This window comes from Urtica dioica, chromosome 1 (assembly GCF_054948205.1).
Source record: "Urtica dioica subsp. dioica isolate 48M chromosome 1, U.dioica_male_clone48M_v1_H2, whole genome shotgun sequence".
NCBI classification, from domain to species: Eukaryota; Viridiplantae; Streptophyta; class Magnoliopsida; order Rosales; family Urticaceae; genus Urtica; species Urtica dioica.
Genome location: NC_142756.1, coordinates 12,031,865 through 12,052,169, shown reverse-complemented (window position 1 = coordinate 12,052,169; position 20,305 = coordinate 12,031,865). Strand labels below are relative to the sequence as shown.

General features: G+C 35.3%; 3 protein-coding genes across 4 annotated transcripts; 1 reads left to right on the top strand and 2 right to left on the bottom strand.

The window, feature by feature from the left end:
- Nucleotides 1-5,517: 5,517 nt before the first annotated feature.
- LOC149407252 (uncharacterized) lies at nt 5,518-6,477 on the bottom strand. Its single transcript, XM_089626293.1, has 2 exons — nt 5,926-6,477; nt 5,518-5,842 (listed from the first exon to the last, which is right to left on the bottom strand). Exons 1-2 carry the CDS (start codon nt 6,328-6,330, stop codon nt 5,732-5,734), a joined length of 516 nt encoding a protein of 171 aa, XP_089482419.1. The 5' UTR covers nt 6,331-6,477; the 3' UTR covers nt 5,518-5,731.
- Nucleotides 6,478-13,716: 7,239 nt separating this feature from the next.
- On the bottom strand, nt 13,717-16,407 carry LOC149407251 (uncharacterized). Of its 2 annotated transcripts, none has more exons than XM_089612311.1 (2): nt 16,272-16,407; nt 13,717-14,532 (listed from the first exon to the last, which is right to left on the bottom strand). In XM_089612311.1, exon 2 carries the CDS (start codon nt 14,514-14,516, stop codon nt 13,965-13,967), a length of 552 nt encoding a protein of 183 aa, XP_089468437.1. In that variant the 5' UTR covers nt 14,517-14,532; nt 16,272-16,407; the 3' UTR covers nt 13,717-13,964. The 2 variants fall into 2 exon arrangements, 1 of the variants encoding a protein (XP_089468437.1); XR_016296541.1 differs by lacking the exon at nt 13,717-14,532 and adding an exon at nt 14,541-14,920.
- On the top strand, nt 15,948-18,528 carry LOC149407250 (uncharacterized). Its single transcript, XM_089612299.1, has 3 exons — nt 15,948-16,129; nt 16,228-16,752; nt 18,280-18,528. The coding sequence occupies exons 1-3, from the start codon at nt 15,955-15,957 to the stop codon at nt 18,309-18,311; spliced, it is 732 nt and encodes a 243-aa protein (XP_089468425.1). The 5' UTR covers nt 15,948-15,954; the 3' UTR covers nt 18,312-18,528.
- Nucleotides 18,529-20,305: the final 1,777 nt, after the last annotated feature.

Genomic DNA, 20,305 nt, shown 5'->3' with positions numbered 1-20,305 from the left:
ATGGAGCAAAAGGGGTTCGACCAGTATCTGCCACCAGCCGATCGATCTCGGGAGCCGAGCTCGTGGCATAGTGCATTCGGGAGTCTACAGCCCGGAACTTCTCATCCACCATCTGACGGAAGGCATTGAACGCGGGGTGATCATCCCTCAGGATTTCTACGGCGAACTGTTCTCCCTCAGTTCGGATTTCTCCTCTCTGAGGGTTTCTTTCATTTGGGCGAACTATCGGCTCAAAATAGTTCGGTTCCTCAGGAACTCCTTCCTCGCGGGGGAGGATGATGACTTGAGGAACATATCCAGGATGAGGGCCTCCCGGAGGCGGGGGCGATAGGTCGACCTGAGTCGGTCGAGCTCGCCAAACGCTAGCCTCGAACTGTCCATCAAACTGCCCAATTTCGGCCGTATTGCTAGGGCCGGCCGTGTCGGGTGACATGTGGACCCCGGAGAAGCTTAGCCGCCTCCCGGGTGGGGCGAACCTTCGTCCGTTTACGGTAGGTGGACCGGTCGAACTCAGCAGAATAGCTCGCTCAGCGTCGAGCTGCTCTTGAAGTGAAGATTGCGCAGCTGTCAAGCTATCGAGCTGGGATCGGGTTGATCTCTGGAATTCGGCAGTGGTTTCAACGAGTTTCAGCAGAAGAGCCCGTGTCTCCGGATCGGCTCCAGAAACCGGGATTTCGTGCTCGCTGTTAGAAAACATTCTTTCAGATCCGATCTGTGTTCTTCGGCGTTAGGTTTCAGATAAGTTTCCCACAGACGGCGCCAAATTGTTGAGCCGATTTCTCGTCCCAACAATCTATACTAGATTTATTCGAATTTTCTCGTATATTTATTTATATAAGTCAAGGGTCTCAGAATCCGATTATGAAGATTGAATCGAAATCCGAAAGAAATTAATAGATAATACGAATTAGAATATAGAAAGAACGAAAGGAAATTCCTTTTATTGATTAAAGAACGCAAACTTTACAGGAACAGGAAATTGTTTAGAATAAGCAATAAAAACTCTAAATGAGTAAAGAAGAATATGGCGTAATCTCTCTAGAAAAATTCGGGCCTAAAAAATGAAAATGGAGCGAGCTTTTATAGCCAGCTCGCTGATTCCCCTGCTTCTTCAGATCGATACACGTGTATGAGCAAAACTGGTCTTCCATCCTTTAATCTCGCGTACATCCCCACCATTAGGCGATTTGACCGTTTCTTAGGTGATTCGTCGTTCAAACTACTTGGCGGGACCATCTAGGAACATCTATGGGCCCGGGTCGAGTTGAGATTCTTTGAAATATTGTCATGGGCCGATCTCGCCTGCGCCTAGGTTTATTAGGCCGAACTGGGCTTTGGGCCGAACTACTGATTACTTGTTCCCTCTGGGCCGAACTTGTCTTGGGCCCAGTCGGTCCAATTCGCCTGGTGGAAGGGAGAGATATTCACTCCCACAGAAACCGTAAAATAAAAATAAAAATTACAAACATATAAAAAAGAATGGACACTTGAACAAGCAGTCTAATAGTCCACCATTCTCTTCAAAAAATAGACAGTTTTATTTTAGTTAATTTAATTTACGTCGGCTTGATGAATTATTTTCTTAATAAAATAAATTTTTTGTTAGAATCTTAAGAGAAGCTAAGAGATCGACTGGTCGCAAAAAATTCTTCAAAAAAGGAATGGTACACATAAAGCAAAATATATGTAAATAACTAGATCGACTTCAAACTTCGAAAGCCCAATTGATGAAATCAGGCGATAGCTAGCCCATCAAACAAGGCCCTTTCATGTGACTTGTTTCAGGCTATACAACCCTTCTTGAGGCGACATATGTGATTAGCACGGTCCACGAAGCCTTCAAGATGATGCATAAAGACTTTGGTTAAAGAAAATGTATCCAAGAATATATCAAGAGACAATATTCTAGTTAGTCCAGACTCTATTCCTCCAGGAAAGGTTGTGTAATGATAAAAAGTCCCTTATTATGATTCCGGCTTTAATTAATTACATGTTGTATTTGAAATTTTCATATATCAATGAAAATTTTTGAAGTCCATCATACTCAAAATTCTTGTTAGAAACTCTCGGAATTTATTTTTATTCTAGGAAAGTCTCGTTTCAATTCAAAAACCTTCTATTTTAAGAAAATTGACTCAAGATCAAAAAAATCAAGATTTAATTTTTAGTAACACCTCATGTCATGAGATATTTAATTTCATGTTTCATGAATCAATTCCATTTAATTGCTTTTCGATTATTTATTATTGATTTTAATCAAGAATGTGACACATTTTTATATTGTCACACATTTACAACTTCTAGCAATGGGACACTTTTCAAATAACTTTGTGGCATGAAAAGCCAAACTTTGACTTGTTTCCTCTTGGTCTATCCATGTAAGTTTGTCCTAGTAAGACAAATATTTTTGTCTTGAAAGTTGCTTTGTGTATGATAGCTCTTTGGGTGTGTCATAGTTTTGCCATCTCCAATGGCTTGATAAAAGCAAACTTATCACATGCACTACCATATAGTTTTAGAATAGAATATAATTTTAGTGTATGGATGTGTAAGGTTTTGGGTGTGTTTCAATAAGGAAATAAAATTATAAAAATAGAAGAGTGAGAGAGGTAGACATGCACGGTTTCTCCAAGCCATTTAGCTTCATCACAAAATTTCTAAAGTCTAGAGAGAAGAAAGTGAGTTAGAGTCCCCTCAAAAAAAAAAAAAAAGTGAGTTAGAGTGAAGAGAAACAATTAAAAAAATATAGAGTTCATTAGAATTCCTTCTAGAGATCAAAATGAAGTATAGTTCTTGCCCTTTCTTCAAGTCCAAGAGGTTAGCAATTTCCCCTTTTAATTCTTTATGATTATAGTTCCTTAGTATGTTCTTGTTCTAGTTTTATTTCCATGTTCCTATCCAACTCTAAAAACTGACACCTTACAATGCATGCATGAAATGTTTTTTTTCTTCAAATCTGCATTTTGTTTTATGTTACTTTGGTAATTAGTTTTTATCACTTCTAAATACTCAAATTGTTAATGGAATATACCAAAACGAAGCTACATATGTCTTCTTTTATATTATGTTTTATAGGTATTTATGTGCTTTATTTTGTTCATAAAAATCCTCTAATGTACACTGCTCGGGAGATTTCCTTAGGACCCGAGAAGTGATGTCATGCTATTGAGATATCTTTAAATAGGTTGTTGTAATAGTTTTAATTTAAAAATATTTTTTGTAATATATCTATATGTCTTTTAAATGTTCCAAAAAGAAATTCAGAAAAGAAGTTTTAAAGAGTTCTAACGAGTACTTTCAAGGTTGTGTGCCGAAACTATTTTCTCATCCGGACAGATTGTTTAATGAACTTCAAAATAATTCTGGGAACGTTTTACATATTGTAAAATTAAATTTAATATGTCATTGTAAAGGTACATATGTTATTGTTATTTTGCAAAAACAATCACTGAATTCCGAGTCTCGAGCTATCTGTAATTAACAAAAGTGTGACTATAGGTCATTCTGAAAGTGTGACTATAGGTCATTCTGAAAGTAATTTTCGATATGCATCATGTTTTCCCGAGCCTTTGATCTTTCTTAGAGCTTTAATATTCTTATAGTTTTTTTTATCCCTTAAGTTTGGATTTATAAGGATAGATTATAGAAGCTCATAAGTTGATTTCCTATAGGTTCGAGAAAGAGTCCGATTCCTAGCTCGAGTGCTAAGTATCTTGAAACCGAGAGGTGAGTTCATCTCACTACAATGCGAATTAGTTCAAAATAATATTATGTATTAATTTTATTTATTTATATGACTTTGTATGATTTATGATTTTATGTATGTTTATTTATGTATGTCTATGTCTTCTTAAGTTATCTTATGATATTTTTGAATTATGATTTATGATGTAGAAAAGTACGTTTAAATTTTGTCACTTTCCTCTAAGAATTATCAAGCAAGTTTTAGACCTATTTTTATTTCATGAATTCTACCATGTAAATAATTTAATAAGTATGCAAGTGAAAACTTTAAGTAGGTGACGTATCGGCCTACGCCAGAGTAGGTTCTTGCGACCCACCTCGTAGGCGTTTATGTCTCGATAAGGTGAGTCGTACATGTTCAGAGAGGGCGGAATCAATGTTTGGCCGCATTGTTTCCATAAGCCTTAGTGCGCACGATACGATACGATGACTAGAGGTCCCCGCAAATCATGAATCAAGTAACAAGATATATATCACATTGATAATAAGACTTAATAAAACTTTATAATGTTTATTTATTATTATGTAGAAAATTTTTTTGTGAGTTTTACATGAGCTTCACTGAGCTTTAGTTCACATGTTTGTATGTGTTTTTCTTCGTTTGCATTGTATGACATGTCCAAGGTAAATGTCTTTGAGTTGAGATCGTGCTGACGACAAGAGTAAAGGGTGGGGGATGGATACCGCTACGCTAAATAAAATATTTTCCGCTGCCAAGTTATTATTATAAATGTGTTAAATATGTTTCTTTATATTTAGAACCTCTTAAAGACAAATAACTATTCTAGTTATGAAGAAATATTTTTGTAATTATTTATACAAAAAATTAGTCAAATAAACCACCGAAAGTCTAAGAATTGCTAAATAGCCAACCTTTTGTAAATTTTTTTGTAAATAGTCATCTCAACTTATTTACGACACTCAAAAAGACAAAAATACCCAAAAAAATCCCTCCTATTTTGGGTTTTTTTTTGTCTTTTTGAGTATCATGAATGAGTTGAGATGGTTATTTACAGAAAATTAACAAAATGTTGGCTATTATACAAAACGCTATAAGTCAAATGACTATATAGCTAAAAGACCCTTATTTATATTATAATACTTTAGAGTTAAAGTTTTTAGTTGAGAATAAATATTTGTTTCAGTTCTAGTTTTTCAAAAAAAAAATATGACTAACAAGTATGAAAATAAGTTTCAAGTTTTTATGATTGGATAACGACTTAAAAAAAAAAAAAAAAAAAAAAAATCGGGTTGTTACAAAAAAAGCTTACGATTTTGTATCAGTTGGGACCTGAAGAGGTCTTACTGAAAATTGGATTTTTGGCAACTTGGATTCACTAGGCGGCGATGACTTGTGTTCAAGGGGCTAACTTTACCTTTTCACTGATGTGGTCCTTTCGAAAATGTTTGCATCCATTCTGTCGCTCATTTTTCAAATATCTCGAAACTTATTGCACTTGGTCCGGGGAAAGATACACAGCTTGGAGTTGTGGCCAAGATCATCAGGGCCGAGTACTTTCGAGGCTATGATTCATGGTTGGCTCATATCCTAAACCAACAGACTCACTGTCGAATGTTGGTAACAACATAGGGTACTAAACAATTCCACGTAATTTGATTTTTCCAATTCAATCAAGTAAAGACTTTCAAAATGATGAGAATTATGCATCATATTCATATTAGACCTCAAACATTACTTTCACTTCACTTGCTTGGAATTATGTTTAAAGAATGAATGCACTACCTTGGTGGGTCTGATTAGCCATAGAGTACCAGCACTGGGGGAACAATTTCAGATCTGTTATTATTTTTAATTTTCTCTTCTTCAAAGTAATTGAAAAGCCAGGATTACAGAAATCCCATATTACATATTGGATGTATGGAAATTGGTATGAGTTTCAATTCGACATACATCCCAAATAATAATAATAATAATAAATAGATAAATAAATAAAAGACAACTCTACTAGACTGAATAAAGAGCAAACTACCAAATTTTTTCATTTGCAATGGAGTTGGAAAGCCTAACATGTGCTGTGGAATCTCTCTTCTTTTTCTTGAAATGCTTAGAAGCAGCTTTGAATACCTTGTTCAGAACCTGCACAGAAATGTAATTTAAAATTGTATTTAAAAAACGCAATTCCCAATTAATAAAAATCAAACAAAAGAAGCATAACACACCGTCTTAGTCACAGGATTACAAGTGCCTCTGAAGGAACTAGAGCCCGGAGAGAGATCTGAAATCATCTTCTTCTTCTTCTTTGTCTTCGTGTTCTTAAGCTTCATTGCACTTAAGTTTAAGGCGAAACAAGATGTGGTTCTGATCTTCTTCTTCTTCAAGTTGGAACTGATTTTCTTGAGGCTGAACCTTTCATTCCCGGGAAAATTGAGTTTCTTTGGCTCGAGGAAATCCAGATCGAACTCCGAATCGTTGGCCGGACTGTAAGCCCGAGTGACTAGAGGAGACCAGATCGAGCTCTGAGAGTAATCAAAATCGAAGGCAGAATTGTCCGGGAACTTTCCGAGGAGTTCCTTTGCCATCGATGGTACCAGATACTCCACAACTTTAACTCTTTCGAATCTCATCCTCGATTTCGCTTCAATGTCTTGCTCTGTGGAAAAAACATGAAAGGAATTTTCGGTCTTTCCTTGATTTTAGTTTTGGCAGCAAAGTGAATGTCTGAGAAGACTTAAAGCTTGGAACAACATACGAAAAAAGTAGCCGTTGGAATTCGTTTGGTTGTTTGATGCGTATTTATTCTGTCTTTGTTCCGAAATATTTAAGTAGTTTGACTCGTTGTGCTGTTTCAAGGTAGGGACATGAAATACCCGATTTGGCCTTTTGCTTTTCCCTCGGTTGATTTGGATACTTATGTCAACACTGGACATCGCATCACTTGTCATGATGATCATTAAATTAGTACACAGCTTTTTAATTATTATTAACATTCCTTTAAAAAAAAATTATTACATCGATAATTTGGAAAAGATCGGAACCATGACAATTTTCTGACACAAGTTTAAACTTAGGGATAAATTATCTTCTAGTTGTACGGGATTAGGAAAAAAAAAAGATACAAAAGGTTACCGTTGGACCAAAACTTTCTAACGGCGTTGGTGTTGCGTGGCAATGTGGCATATAAAATATTTGTTGACTTGGTGACATGAGTGATCAAATGTATACAAGTAAACCTAAGTTAATTTCTAACTTAATAATTTAATGACTAAAAAAACTATGACAAGACACATGCCGTATATTTTTCCTTAGAATTTATTTTTGATATTTAATAATTAAATTATAATTTTAATTAAGAGTATTTATTAGATATTTTAAACAGTTCATTTTTTATTAAAAAAATTATCATAAATAAAATTTATTAATGAAATTTGTAACTAACTAAGTCATCTTAATCTTAACGTTTGAGATTTAGCCAACATTTAGAAAGTTATGGAAACATAGTCAAATATATGAGGTGGCAGTTGGAGTAATGAATTAAAATTCCAAAAGTGTCCTTAAATCAATTTAGGGGTTTTTTTTATTCTAGATTCATGACTTTATCTCTCTTTTGGTTTTGAATTCGACATTTTCTTTCTCCTACTTTTTTTCAAACATTTTTTTTTCATCCAAACTTCAAAATCCATATCTATCTCATATGAACTCGATTATGGAGTGCAAATGGATTATAAAAAAGCTTGGAGGACCAGAGATAAAGCTTTGGAATCGTTATATGGGCTAGAGAGAAAGCTTTAGACATCAGCTTCCAAGTTTGGCACAAAAACTCTCTCTCCAGTCTTCGGGACTTCAACAATAGCTCCCTTAGCTTTCAAATAAGTCTCCCAGTTCTCGTCAAACAATTCTTCTAGCACGGAGGCAACAACCAAAATGGGACCTCCATTCCCCCTACCCGTATTATTCTCCAAATACTCGTTGAATTCAACTTCGGTGAGTTTAACCTCGAGCTGTTTGAGCCTTTTCCTTGTAATGCCGCATGAAGAGGCTTCGGACCTCTGTATAATTATCTCTGGAGTCGCTTTTTTTGTCGGAGACGCTTTGATCGTTGGAAGCTTTCTTTCCATTGTGAATCGTGAGACAGTTTTGTGTGTTGTCTATACTCATAAATCTATATTAAAGAATTTTTTTTGGGATTGGAGTTTTTTTTGGCTTCTTGGGCCTGGAAGATCTATTAGGCCCTTCTATTTTAGTAGTGACATGTTATAATTCCAGAGAATTAGTTACTAGCTAGTGACTAATTCACTAGAATCAGTTACACGTACGTAACTAATTATAGTGAATTAGTTACATGTTAGTAACTAATTATAGTGAATTAGTAACACGTTAGTAACTAATTCTAGTGAATATGTTACACGTAAGTAACTAAAATTATTGATAATTTACACGTACTAAATTAGTTACACCGTAACACATATTTGTCCCAAAATAGTACATAGTAACACATATTTATCCCAATATAGTTACATAGTTACAAATACTAGTCCCAAAATAAAAACACTAAATATAATTCTCCGAGTCGGAATGAATATTTGGACTTGCATTTTTAATGGCCCCGTGCTTGTAGAGTTCGATACACAGCTTCTGCCTATACATTCTCATGTCGTCTTGTTTCAACAATGTCAATGGCGAGTAATGCACAAGAAATTATGCAGCTTTGATGGTGAACATGTCACAATCCCCACTACCATAATGGTCGCAAAAGTAGTAGTTAAATTCAAGTAACTCATAAACACAGCTCTTAGAGACCATCCCAAACCCGTTTACATAGTATGATTGGAATCAGCTCTGTCATATGGTTGATCACAGCATATCTCACGGACCTTAAGGAATCGTAAGATGTGACAGACCTCCCAGCGATGGAAATCACAACAAGGACCTAATGACTGTCTTGCACATGGACGGGAATATATATAGCCCCGGCTTCCACCCACAACCTATATGTTCTATTCTGGAGTCTCTTAGCCAGGATCAACTCAATCAACGAATATCGCACAGTCCAGTCGTAATCATCATTGTCTTCAAGTTGATCTCGCTGTTTGCACATTTTTCGACTAACTGACAAAAGTGAGTGTCCACAGTTGTGTATTTATGCTTCACCACTCTTGCTTTTTTCCTCAGGTAGTAGAAAGCTACATCAAGTGTTGCAGAAGGACGTAACAAAAAAAAATTCATTTAGTTATTCGTAGGTAATTAGATCTATTTAACTATTTTCGCGTAAAATCCAAAGTAAGGGTTTTATATATATATAGATATCTCTCTCTCTCTCTCTCTCTCTCTCTCTCTCTCTCTCTCTCTCTCTCTCTCTCTCTCTCCCTCTCTCTCTCTCCGTTCTTCTATGTTAGGGTTCTCTATTATTTTTTTATGATTCTAAGCACAATTGTATGATATATTAGTCTTTAGCCAGTTGAATTGCCTCGGATTTGGCGTTCGATGTTGCGACATTCTTTGTTCTTAATCCGAGGCAATTCAGACCGAAGTTTCTTTGTTCTTAATCCGAGGCAATTCAGACCGAAGTTCATAGTTCGTTCTTTTGGTTCAATTTTGGTCGATTTTTTTATGTTTCGAACGGTATAGGTGTTGTTTTGAAATGAGTTTTTTGTTGCAGGCATAGAAAGAGAAGTGAAGAATGTGCAAAAGGTTATCAATGAAGCTGCCAAAAGAACTATGCCAAGGTACTCGCTTTTTCATTATATATTATTTCTCAGCTAATTATCTGCTAGAAATCTAGACAAGCGAATTGTGGGTTATATTGATTCGGCCACTGCTATCCATTCCCTTCTATTTTTTATGTTCTCGTTCTCTCAGTTCTTGCTCCAAGATTGGGTGAGCAGAGTTAGACGAAGACGATGGCGAAGATCCTGACTCCCTGCCGATAACGAGCCCGTCCCCGTCGCCATGCACGATTTGATGAGTGCGTATTTTACGTACGAATCCGCTCTCATTTGACTTGGATTTAGCGCGTTCTCAAGTGTTTTTGATGGTTTTAGTGTGGTTATAGTGAATTTCAAGTCAACATAGATAAAAAGTAGCTGTCGGGTCACATATCGATGGAACGGAAGTAAAAGCAACGAATTTGGAGTCAAAATGAAGAAAATGAAGGTTTGGAGGCTGATGCGCAAGACCTCGCGGCGCGACCTCAGCGATCACGAATTCTCGCGCCGCGACCATAAGACCTCGCGCCGCGACCCCCGAATTTTCACGAGCACAAAAAGTTCCAGGAGCTTCTCGCGGTGCGCCTCGCGGTGATCTCGCGCCGCGACGATACGAAGACGGAAGCTTCGCGCCGCGAGGATGGATGGCGCGCCGCGAGACGACGAATCCTGACGAAAATAAAGTCGAATTTTGACTTAATCCTAGCCGTTGGATCGTTTTTTAAGGCCCAGATCAGTCCAAAATTGTACTCCGACCTAAAGCACTATAAAACACAACTCAACCTCTATTTTTTAGGTTACACTTTATTTTATTATTGTTTTGGAGAGCTCTTGCAACGGAGAGAAAGCTTATCAACGAAATTGACAAAATCCGATCAGTCGGAACTCCATTAATAGTTTTTATTCTTCCTTCTATTTATTTTCTGCTCTTAATTTACTATTGTGTTCTTGAATTCCTTTCTCATTATAATCATGAGCTCTCTTCGTCATTCTATGCTAGTTTTATTGCTTTTAATCACTCTCCTTGTTTTGATCATGGTCATGAATGCCGTTAGAGGCTAAGTCTTTAGCGGGGTTACGATGTAGTCGGGGTTAGATATAGCTTAGGGGTTTCATTAGGGTTTGATTAGTTATTAACTGTTTCATGAATATGTTTGCTTGTGTGGAAGTGTTCTTAATGCATTCTTTAGCTTGATCACCTTTAGAATTGTTTAATTGGAGTTTTTAGCTACTCGAGAGAGAGTAAAAATTCGTGCCCTTTTTCACTCATCACATTGTTTTAGGTTGCTTGACGGCTTAGACGATTGTGTAATCGTTAGAATTCTCGTGTTTAGTGCATGTGGTTGTTTTAATAGGATTAGAGGCAGAGAGGATAAATAATCCGACAATTGCATAGGTTCGCTAGATCACTCGAGAGAGGCTAGGGAATACTATTGAGAGAATGAGATTAGCTTACATAGGAATAGTTGTAATTGTTCGTTCCCGAAACCCCGATGCTATGTTACCTGGTGAAATCGTAACCCCGTAGTTTTCTTTGCTTGTTATCTCGTGTTTGTTTCTCTTTTATTTTTACGTTAATTCATTTGCTAGTTTTATAATCGCATCCATCAACAAATCTGTGAAATCAATTTGCTTTAGGTTGTTTAACGTCGTTATAGTAACTAGTCTCTGTGAGATCGATATCCGTTACTTACGTAATACTATTACTTGTTCGATACGTCCACTTGCGTGCTAGTTATAAAAATATCGCAACAATGGCGGTTGCATTCGAGCAGAGGAGCCAGAGCTTCGTGGAATGCCTACAAAAAAAGGTTTGAATCTTGTGTGTCAAAAGGAAGATATGTGGAAAGGAAGTTGTACTTTAGCTTATAGATCAATTTAAAAATTACTGGTGAGCAAGAAATTTGGAGACTTTGTTAGAGACTTGGTATATAAGTTTGGCTTGTTCCTCTTAGAAATGTATTTGTTTTTGTTTCCAATTTTATTGGTGTAATTGTTTTTTTATCAATAAATTGTGTGTGTTTGTTTGCGAACAATAATTAGTTTTTAAAACAGTTGATTTGGACTTCGTTTTTATGATGCTGGTTTCAATGAAAGCTTTCATGAAAAAATTTGGATTGAGGAAGTATTTTGTTGTGATTGGTGTTATTTTTTTTCTTATATTGGCCGACTTTTTATTTTTATTTTTGTTGTTTTAGGAAAAAGTCACCTGTGGTTTGTTTCCTTATTCCGTCAGATTGAGATTGAATTTTTTTAAATAGTTGTGTTTGAGTCATCTAAAGTAATTCGTGTCTAGGGCCTATGCAAGAAGAGCTTATTCTTAAATGTGTGTATGCGTCTAAATGTGTTTGTTCTTATCGATATGATGACGTGTTAGTTTGGTAGAAAGCTTTGAAGATTTGGTCTCTTAGCTTTAGTATAAATTTCTTCTCATAATTGTAAAATGTATGTTTATAATTTCGATAATTATAAACATATGTGTACAATTTTTGTGATTGTAGATATGTACGCATATGGCAATAATTGTAGACATATATGAGTATAAATGTCTAATATGAATATTGATAATTGTAGAAATGTATGTCTACAATTTCATACATGTCTAAAATTGTAGACATACTATTGATACGAGTTAGAAACAAAATAAATAAATAAAATTCATCCAACCTTATAATTAAAAAAAAAGAAAAAAAAAACTCATTTTCATATGAAACATCTTAAAGAGAAAAGGATTTATAAGAAAAAAAAAAAAAAAAAAAAAAAAAAGAGAGAGAAAAGAGGAGGCCGAGCAGTGGGATCGAAGATGAGAGAAGAGAGAGAAATAGGGAAAAAATGTAATGAAAATAAATTAAAGATAAAATGGACATTGCACATTAGACATACTACTAAAAGCGTTCAAAATTATACTTTAGTTTATTTTGGTCTAAAGTATTAAAACTAATCCTACTTGCGGCCAAATCCCTATTTCAACGCCAAATTTCATTTAAAAAATTGTCACTCTTTTTTCTATTTTTGTTGTGAAATTATTGAATACCTTTATGTCAGATATGGTTTTAGAGCAGAGAAATATGAAAATATCTTCTTTAAAAAGACCATAAACTTATGTTTGTGATTTCCATTCGACCAATTAAGTATCTATAGGAGGCTTCCAATTAGAGGAATACATAAACACTTTGCATGACAACATTTTATGAAATATATTATATATATTGTGAGATTAAATTAGTATTTCTACGTATTTTAAGATTTAATGAAAATTTTCCAATTTTCATAAATGTTTGGCGACATAACTATATGTTATGGATTGTTTTCTTAAATGTTGGGATTATATTGTGATAGATTTATGAAGATATCACCATTACTTTATTGAGATCTTTCCATAAAATTAATGCTACTACATGAAAAATATTCACCTTTTGATACATGCCATTTTATTGACACATTAGAATACAATTTATATATACATTGCACAAGATAATTGGTCTTGTGTTCTTGCTTGTTTTGTAGCCAATGAAATTTATTCAGTCTTGTCGTCCACTCTGGCCTAATACAACTTCTAGGTCAAACCTGCTAATATGAACTAAATGATCATTCAAACCAAAACACTTGAGAACAATCAAATGGAGAATGACGAGGTACATTTCTCTTGTACAAAGAGTAAACGTACGTATTACAGAAAAAGGACACTTAAGGGAGGTACAAGGTGACCACTTCATCACCGGCCTCATCGGGGTTCTTTTTTTCTTTTTCTTTTTTTCTTTTTCTTTTTTCATAACCGCTTTGTCAATGCTGTTCTTGAGTCCTTAAGGGTCGGCTTTCAACATCTCTCTCCTTGAACTCCCTCATACCAGTTGCCTTGTATTTTTATCAAAATACTGCCGCTCGAAATATTTAAGCATAAGATACACTTTCAAAATAAATTTGCAACACATACAAAAGAACATCCTTGTATATGTAAATGAATTGATGTATTTTTCTAAATGAAAATATTATTCAAGAATTGGACAATGACGTATTTATGTACGTTGTTTTACTACTATATGACATGATCTCATGTTCAAAATGCATCATAGGAGTTGCAGAATAGAACAGGACACAGTATCATCTGAAAATTGGCCAAACCCCTATCACATTGTTTGGAAGTCTTACAAATAACGTGGTTACACAGGTTAGTATCAAGCAAGGTTTACGCAAATAGTACAAAGCAGAGCTGGCTTTCAATATCATAAAAGAACAGTTGAAAGAATAAAAAGAAAAGGAAAAGAAAAGACCAGAAAATGGAGTATATCTTGTGCTTGAACATTTCCGTGAGATATAAGCGATAAGACACAATTGGACAACTAGCCTGAAATTCAGAGTCTCATAATTTGTCATGCACTAAATCATATGAAGGGGAAATAAAAATCCCCATAAACTGAACAGGTGAATCAACTTTTTTATAGCAGACAGAACGCAAGGCTGATCAAAGGAAGAAAACAAATTGTTATTCAACCATTAATCTCAAAACGTTTACAATTCTCTAGCTCACGGTAAAAAACAAAAAAAATTAAAATTAATCACGGGCTCGAGACGTGGATCCAGCGGCCGATCACATCGTCGAGCAGAAGATTCGCGATGACACTCGGAGGCGAATCGGACCAATAACAAGGCCCGGGTTCCCTCGTGACCAGAGCAGCCAGCATGTCCGCGGCGGCGTTCCCGTGGACGTTCACGTGGCTGAACGCGACGTAACGAAACGCCCTCAACAGATCCGTACACTCCTCGACGAGGGCCCGGACCTTGGACGGGGCCCGCGGCGGGACCCCCTCGCGGAGCAGCGCGAAGAGAGGCCCGGAGCGGCCTTCGAGCTCGAGGCTGTCGACGCCGAGGCTCACGGCGGCGCTGAGGCCGGTCGATAGAGCCACGAGCTCGGGGAAGAGCTCGTTCTTCGCGCCTGGCACCGGCGTCGCGAACCCTTTCATGAAGATCGCGTCACCGTCGCGGATGATGAAGGCTGCGCCGCCGAGCCCCGGGGCGAGCTGAGACCCCGCGAAATTCAGCTTCCATGAATTATCCGGCGGCGGAGACCAGGCCACGTGGTGCTCGAAGACACCTTTTTCGGTGACCATCAAGCACTTGGAAGAGCTGCTCGGAGGAATATTATCCATGGCTGTTTTAGTTTTTTTCTTTTTTTCTTTATCGGCAGGGTTCTTACAGTTTTTTTTTTTTTTTTTTTTTTTAAGTAGGAGACCCGAAGAAAGCTAATTTATAGGGCAGCGGGGATTAGGATTTTTTAGGATTTAATTACTTGCTAATCGTCTTCCATAAATAGGGAGCCCCAATCGAAAATCCGAGAGGGGATTTCATACTAATTGAGACTCAGGATTACAGTAGCGAGAAAAACATTAATGATATGAACTATAGCTTCTTCGTATTTGCCATTTTAAATCAATGGAGTAAATCGTAATCCAGTTAGAGGTAGAATGTATTTATGAGTCATGTCTCGGAATCCTAAATGATAAGCCTGCAAAATCTGCACATTTACAGTGTAGTTGGCAATGCACAGTTACTAAATTTAATCAAATAGATTATGAAAAAGAAAAGAAAATAAAAACTGCTCACTTTGCGCCTCAAAACAGCAGCGACAACGTGCATTTGAATATTTGGGTCGGATGTATGTCTTTAGTTTTATAGTATAAGGAAGACTTTGTTAGAACACAAAATCCTCAGGACATACGACAATCGTTTAAACAATAAATTTAAGAAAACGGAGTCAAGTAGCATGTTAGCAGGGTTTTCTCTAGGAATGGAAGCCTCGTACACGGATTAACGTGCAGAAAGCGCAAATGGTTTAAGATATAAGAAAGAGCATTTCACCAACCAACCTAAAAGCTCGCCACTTTCAAAATATTTAGGCAATCTTATAAGACTACGGGAATGACATAAGTTCCACTGATCAAATTCAAACCGGAAAGCCTTAGCTACGAAGAAATAATGCTCTTACTTTCAAGGGAATAAAAAAAGAAAGAAGTACAAACCACCAGAAACATGCCACTAAAGATTGAATAAACCGAAACTCTAACAGAAATATTTTCCTGGGAACTCAACAATGAACTGAAATTTGCCAACTGACTTCGTGTGTTTGACTTGCTTACTCGTACGAGGCACTCTATATTCTGGTGCAAGCGATTCTAGTATAGCATACATATAGACGTATTTATCTATACGTATAAAAACAAACATATACTTAATAGTACATCTCGAAAACTAGTCCCTCAAATTTAAGACCATATCAACGGTGACTGATCAACACATCACTTCTAGCACTATAACCTTCACTGTTCTTGGGAAAGTGTTATCAGCAAGGTTCTAAGTAGAGGAGTGTCTCTTTAAGTAGAAATCAAGCAACACTAAAAATAAAAGTAGAAACACAATTTTCTCTTCTAACAAGCAAGAATATGTTCCATTACAAGCAGAAGCGAATTTCACCTCTACCCCTTTATTCCCTAAATCTCCATAACCAATCCCAAAATAAGTTAAAAGAACCTTCTTCTCACACCTTCCTATATGTACTCCTCCACAACTTACAAACTCTCAGCACATATTGTTTCAAATTTCAATCACACTAAACACTGCTCTTTTTGTTTTTCACACTCAATGGAGTCAAGAACTACAACACGCTACGCCGCATTGTGCGTCTTTTTCATGTCCATTTCAGCAACAAATCTATCAGCTCAGTGTGGTAAGAAGAGTAAGAACATTTGTTTCAAATATACAATAGAAGAAGAAAAAAAAATCCAATCAACTAAACTTTTTTTTTTTCCTTTCTAAAATATGCAGAGGAATTGAAATCAGGAAAGGAATACACAGGAGAACAGAGTAACCTCGATATCGGTCCGCCATTAGGGTTTGCAAGCCCTCAGTTCGCTCTGCCGCCATTGAAACCCATTTCCCTCTCACCGCAAACCTCTCCACCAAACGATCCTCCTCCGTTGTGTGTGTCCCCGTGGAACCAACCGCCTAGTCCTCATGGGCCTGGGCCCAAGAAAAGCCCACCCAAATTCCAACCAGGCCCATCACCACCACCGCCGCCGAGTCCGAGTCCGAAGCACGAGAGGCCAAAGTTCGCTGTTTGGTGCGTCGCGAAGCCCACGGTCCCAGGCCCAATGTTGCAAGAAGCAATGGACTACGCGTGTGGGACTGGAGCGGATTGTGGGCCGATTCAGCCCAATGGGCTTTGTTTCCAGCCTAATACTGTTTTGGCCCACGCTTCGTACTCGTTCAACAGCTATTTCCAGCGAGCCAAGCTGGCTGGAGGGACCTGCGACTTTGGAGGCACAGCCATTTTGGTTACGGATGACCCAAGTAAGCCAAATTCATAGTACATTCAATTTCAATACATGCATATATATATATATATATATATATATATATATATATATATATATATATATATTTTGTTTTGAAATCTTCATTTGATTAGATTCCGCAAAACAAAATAATTTAAGTCAGGGTTGTCTGGAAGCTTCTTCGGTAATACAAGGTGACAAAATTCATGCAGAGACAATATTGTGAAGTTTTGTTGGTATGGTAAATGTAGGATGAGCGCGTTAACGTGAAAATTATTCTGTTCATGCTCTTAACTAACAAACAGACACGTGTACCCTGTCTTTTCTTTGTCAATAAGAGAGAGAGAGAGAGAGAGAGAGAAAACAAAAACTCGCGCTTGAGAGAGAGAGAGAAGAGAAAGGGAATATTAAAACTACGTGGCAGCGTTTCGGTAATTGAGAGAACAAAGCGACCCTTTAGAAATTAGAGGTATGTGCAGGTCCACACAAATTTGCCATGTTAGCATGGGCCATATTTTGACGTACACGAAAAATTAACGTGAATTGTCATTTTAACGGAGTAGTAAGATAAAACTAAATAGTTGCAGAATATACCTCTTGTGTGATGTCTTAAATAGCTATACGACCGAGTAAAAATTTACGGAAAGTATGATTTTTTTCCCCCTTAACCATTAGCATTATAAAGACATGTTTCTGTGTTCTTTTTCAGCTATTGTATGACATGTTTCTAGAATACAGCCGTTCCGAATAATTTTTTTTTTCTCAAAAGCTGCGATCACAGATAAACTAGGCTATGTTTGGATTTACGTGAAAATTTGAAAGTAAATATGAAGTTCTTAAAAATATGCGAGTAACAGAGAATTTAAGGGGGGAAAAAAGAGAGCCAGAAAAACAAGTCTCACATATACAAATAGAATGAGATTTTTTTTTCGACCAAGATATTTTTTCAAGGGATCTGAAGTTTAAGTTATGCATTTTCTATTTTCTTTCCCCTCAAATTTTTCTAAATCCAAATAACAACAACAACAACACCAACAATAATAATAATAACATTCATTTCTTTCCACCCGCCATATCTTCCAAATTGGACTTAACAATATAAAATTACTTTATTTTTTTACATGTGAGGAAAGCAAAACTAAGAAAATCGCTTCCTAAGCTCAGACCTCAGACCATATTTTTTTTTTTTTTCCTTCTTATTATCATCTGATTCAGCGAATACCAACTTCTATATCAAAATAGTTGTAAAGTAGCAGCCATATATCCACAAATAATAAAAGAAAAAGTAGCAAGCCATATATCCACACACTCTGACTTTCTAAACATAGATCGTATGTAGGACTTGGGAGACAGGACATAAAAATACTGGGTGGGTGTGTATGGGTCGTCCTACATCTTCTAAAAAAATATCAGTCGCTCCTTTTAACTTTTATGATTTATATACATGTGTTTGGACACGGTATTATTATATTCGTTCCTATTGTGATCGATTGCATGATTTAAAGAGTCAAGACGATTTCATATCAGTCGTTTTCTATGGCAGGTTTTGATGGATGCAGCTTTCTATTTACTTAAAGAGCGCGCGGCCACTAATTTGATAAGTGGAGTGGAACTTTAGAACCATAAAAGCAAAAAAGAATGGAGACATTACCATTTGATTACTATACATCAATTACCACTTTGTAGTCCAATTGATACGTTGTAGAACAAACTAGCTAAATCGTTCTCTATATATGTTAGTTCCTAAAGTTATTATATGATATGCATGTACCCATCAAAGGTACTAGACTTATTGTGTGTGTGTGTGAGGTGAAAGTGAAACTATATATATATATATATATATATATATATATATATATATATATATATATATATATATTTAATTTCTTTCCGCTACCGTGGTCATAGAATGATAAAAAAAAAAATATCACTAGAGAGAGACGTACCATGACATAATAATATTACACTGCGTTATCATCTTATTAGTGGCTTTTCCAATCATATGTGTGTGATTATCTCCAAACCTAAAAATCATCAAAATCTGGGGCTGTTTGGTTTGTGATTCCAAATTTGTTTTCTGTTTTTTAATTCTAAATTATAGAAAACACTTTTAAAAAACATGTTTGGTTATAGTACTTAGAAAACAAATTTAGAATCATGTTTATTTTTCATTGAAATTTGTTTAGAAAACAAAAAACAATGAAAAAGTATTTTCTATTTTATCTCTCTTATATTTTAAATTAAACTCTAAAACAATTGAATGTAAAACACCAAACAACATTTTAAAATATTATGAAACGTAATTCTAAATCTATTTTTTAAATTTAAAATTAAAATCAGAAAACAAAAATTAAAAACAAAACACGAATTTAGAATACTAAATCAAACGGCCCCCTAGTATCTTACTTGTTTGTTACTAAGTTTTGAAATACAAGCCAATGGAGTAGTGATGATACTATTATAGAAATTCCGCCCATTTATATATAAACTCAAAATCTTGACTTTACACTAAAATAAATTCACGAACAATATTCAAATATAATACCTCTATTATAATTCTACATTAAAAAAAACTTTAGCCACAAATAACTAAATAATCTCAGGCCCACTCCAATTTTTTTAAAACATTATTTTTTTTTCATGGGGAAATATTATTCACATCTTCTGAATTTTAGTCAATAATTGACGTAAAAATCATATAAAACTTACAAAAATTAACGTTAAACACAAAAAAAAAAAAAAAAACCTATCCAGAACATACCATGTTGCGATTATAAATAGGGTAATTTAGCAAAATAGCCAACTTAAACGTTGAGAATTGCTAAATAGTCAAGGTTTGGTAAATATTAAGTAAATAGCCAATTTTATATATTTACAAATGTAAATACTAAGTAAATAACCACTGCCATATTAAGCCACGTCATCATTTATGGCTATTTATCTAATATTTACCAAACTTTGGCTATTTAGCAATATCAAACGTTTAAATTGGCTATTTTTCTAATTTTTTGTCATAAATATTTACTTCATATTTACAAAATAATGATTATTTAGTAAATTTCTTTAAATTTCATAAAAATTAAAAGCGCTTAATCGCCTACAAAAAATTGTTATATGTTTAGAAGTGTCCAATTGCTTATAAATGATTAAAATAAATGAAAAACAAGTGCATATATTTTTTAAAAGAAAAATTGTACAAAATAGTCATTTGAAACTTATTGATTAGCAAAATAGCCAAATTTTCAGCAAAGCAGCCAAATTTACGTTTTCAAAATTTTTTTGACAACCAAGATTAAATTTTTTGACCATTATTATACGCAATTTATTACTTAAAAAAATTAATCTTGAGGTCATTTTTTTTAAATGAGATTGTTACACGTTTTGGCTATTTCACTAAATTAAGATAAAAATTATCTATTTTGCAAGCTCATAACTTTAAATTAGCTATTTAACTATATCACCCTTTTCTAAATCTCGTTATTTGTATTATAAGCGAGTTGTTGAAAAATATTACATCTAAAAATCTTATTTGTAGTGGTTAGTTCACATTTATATTTATGAGGTTAAAA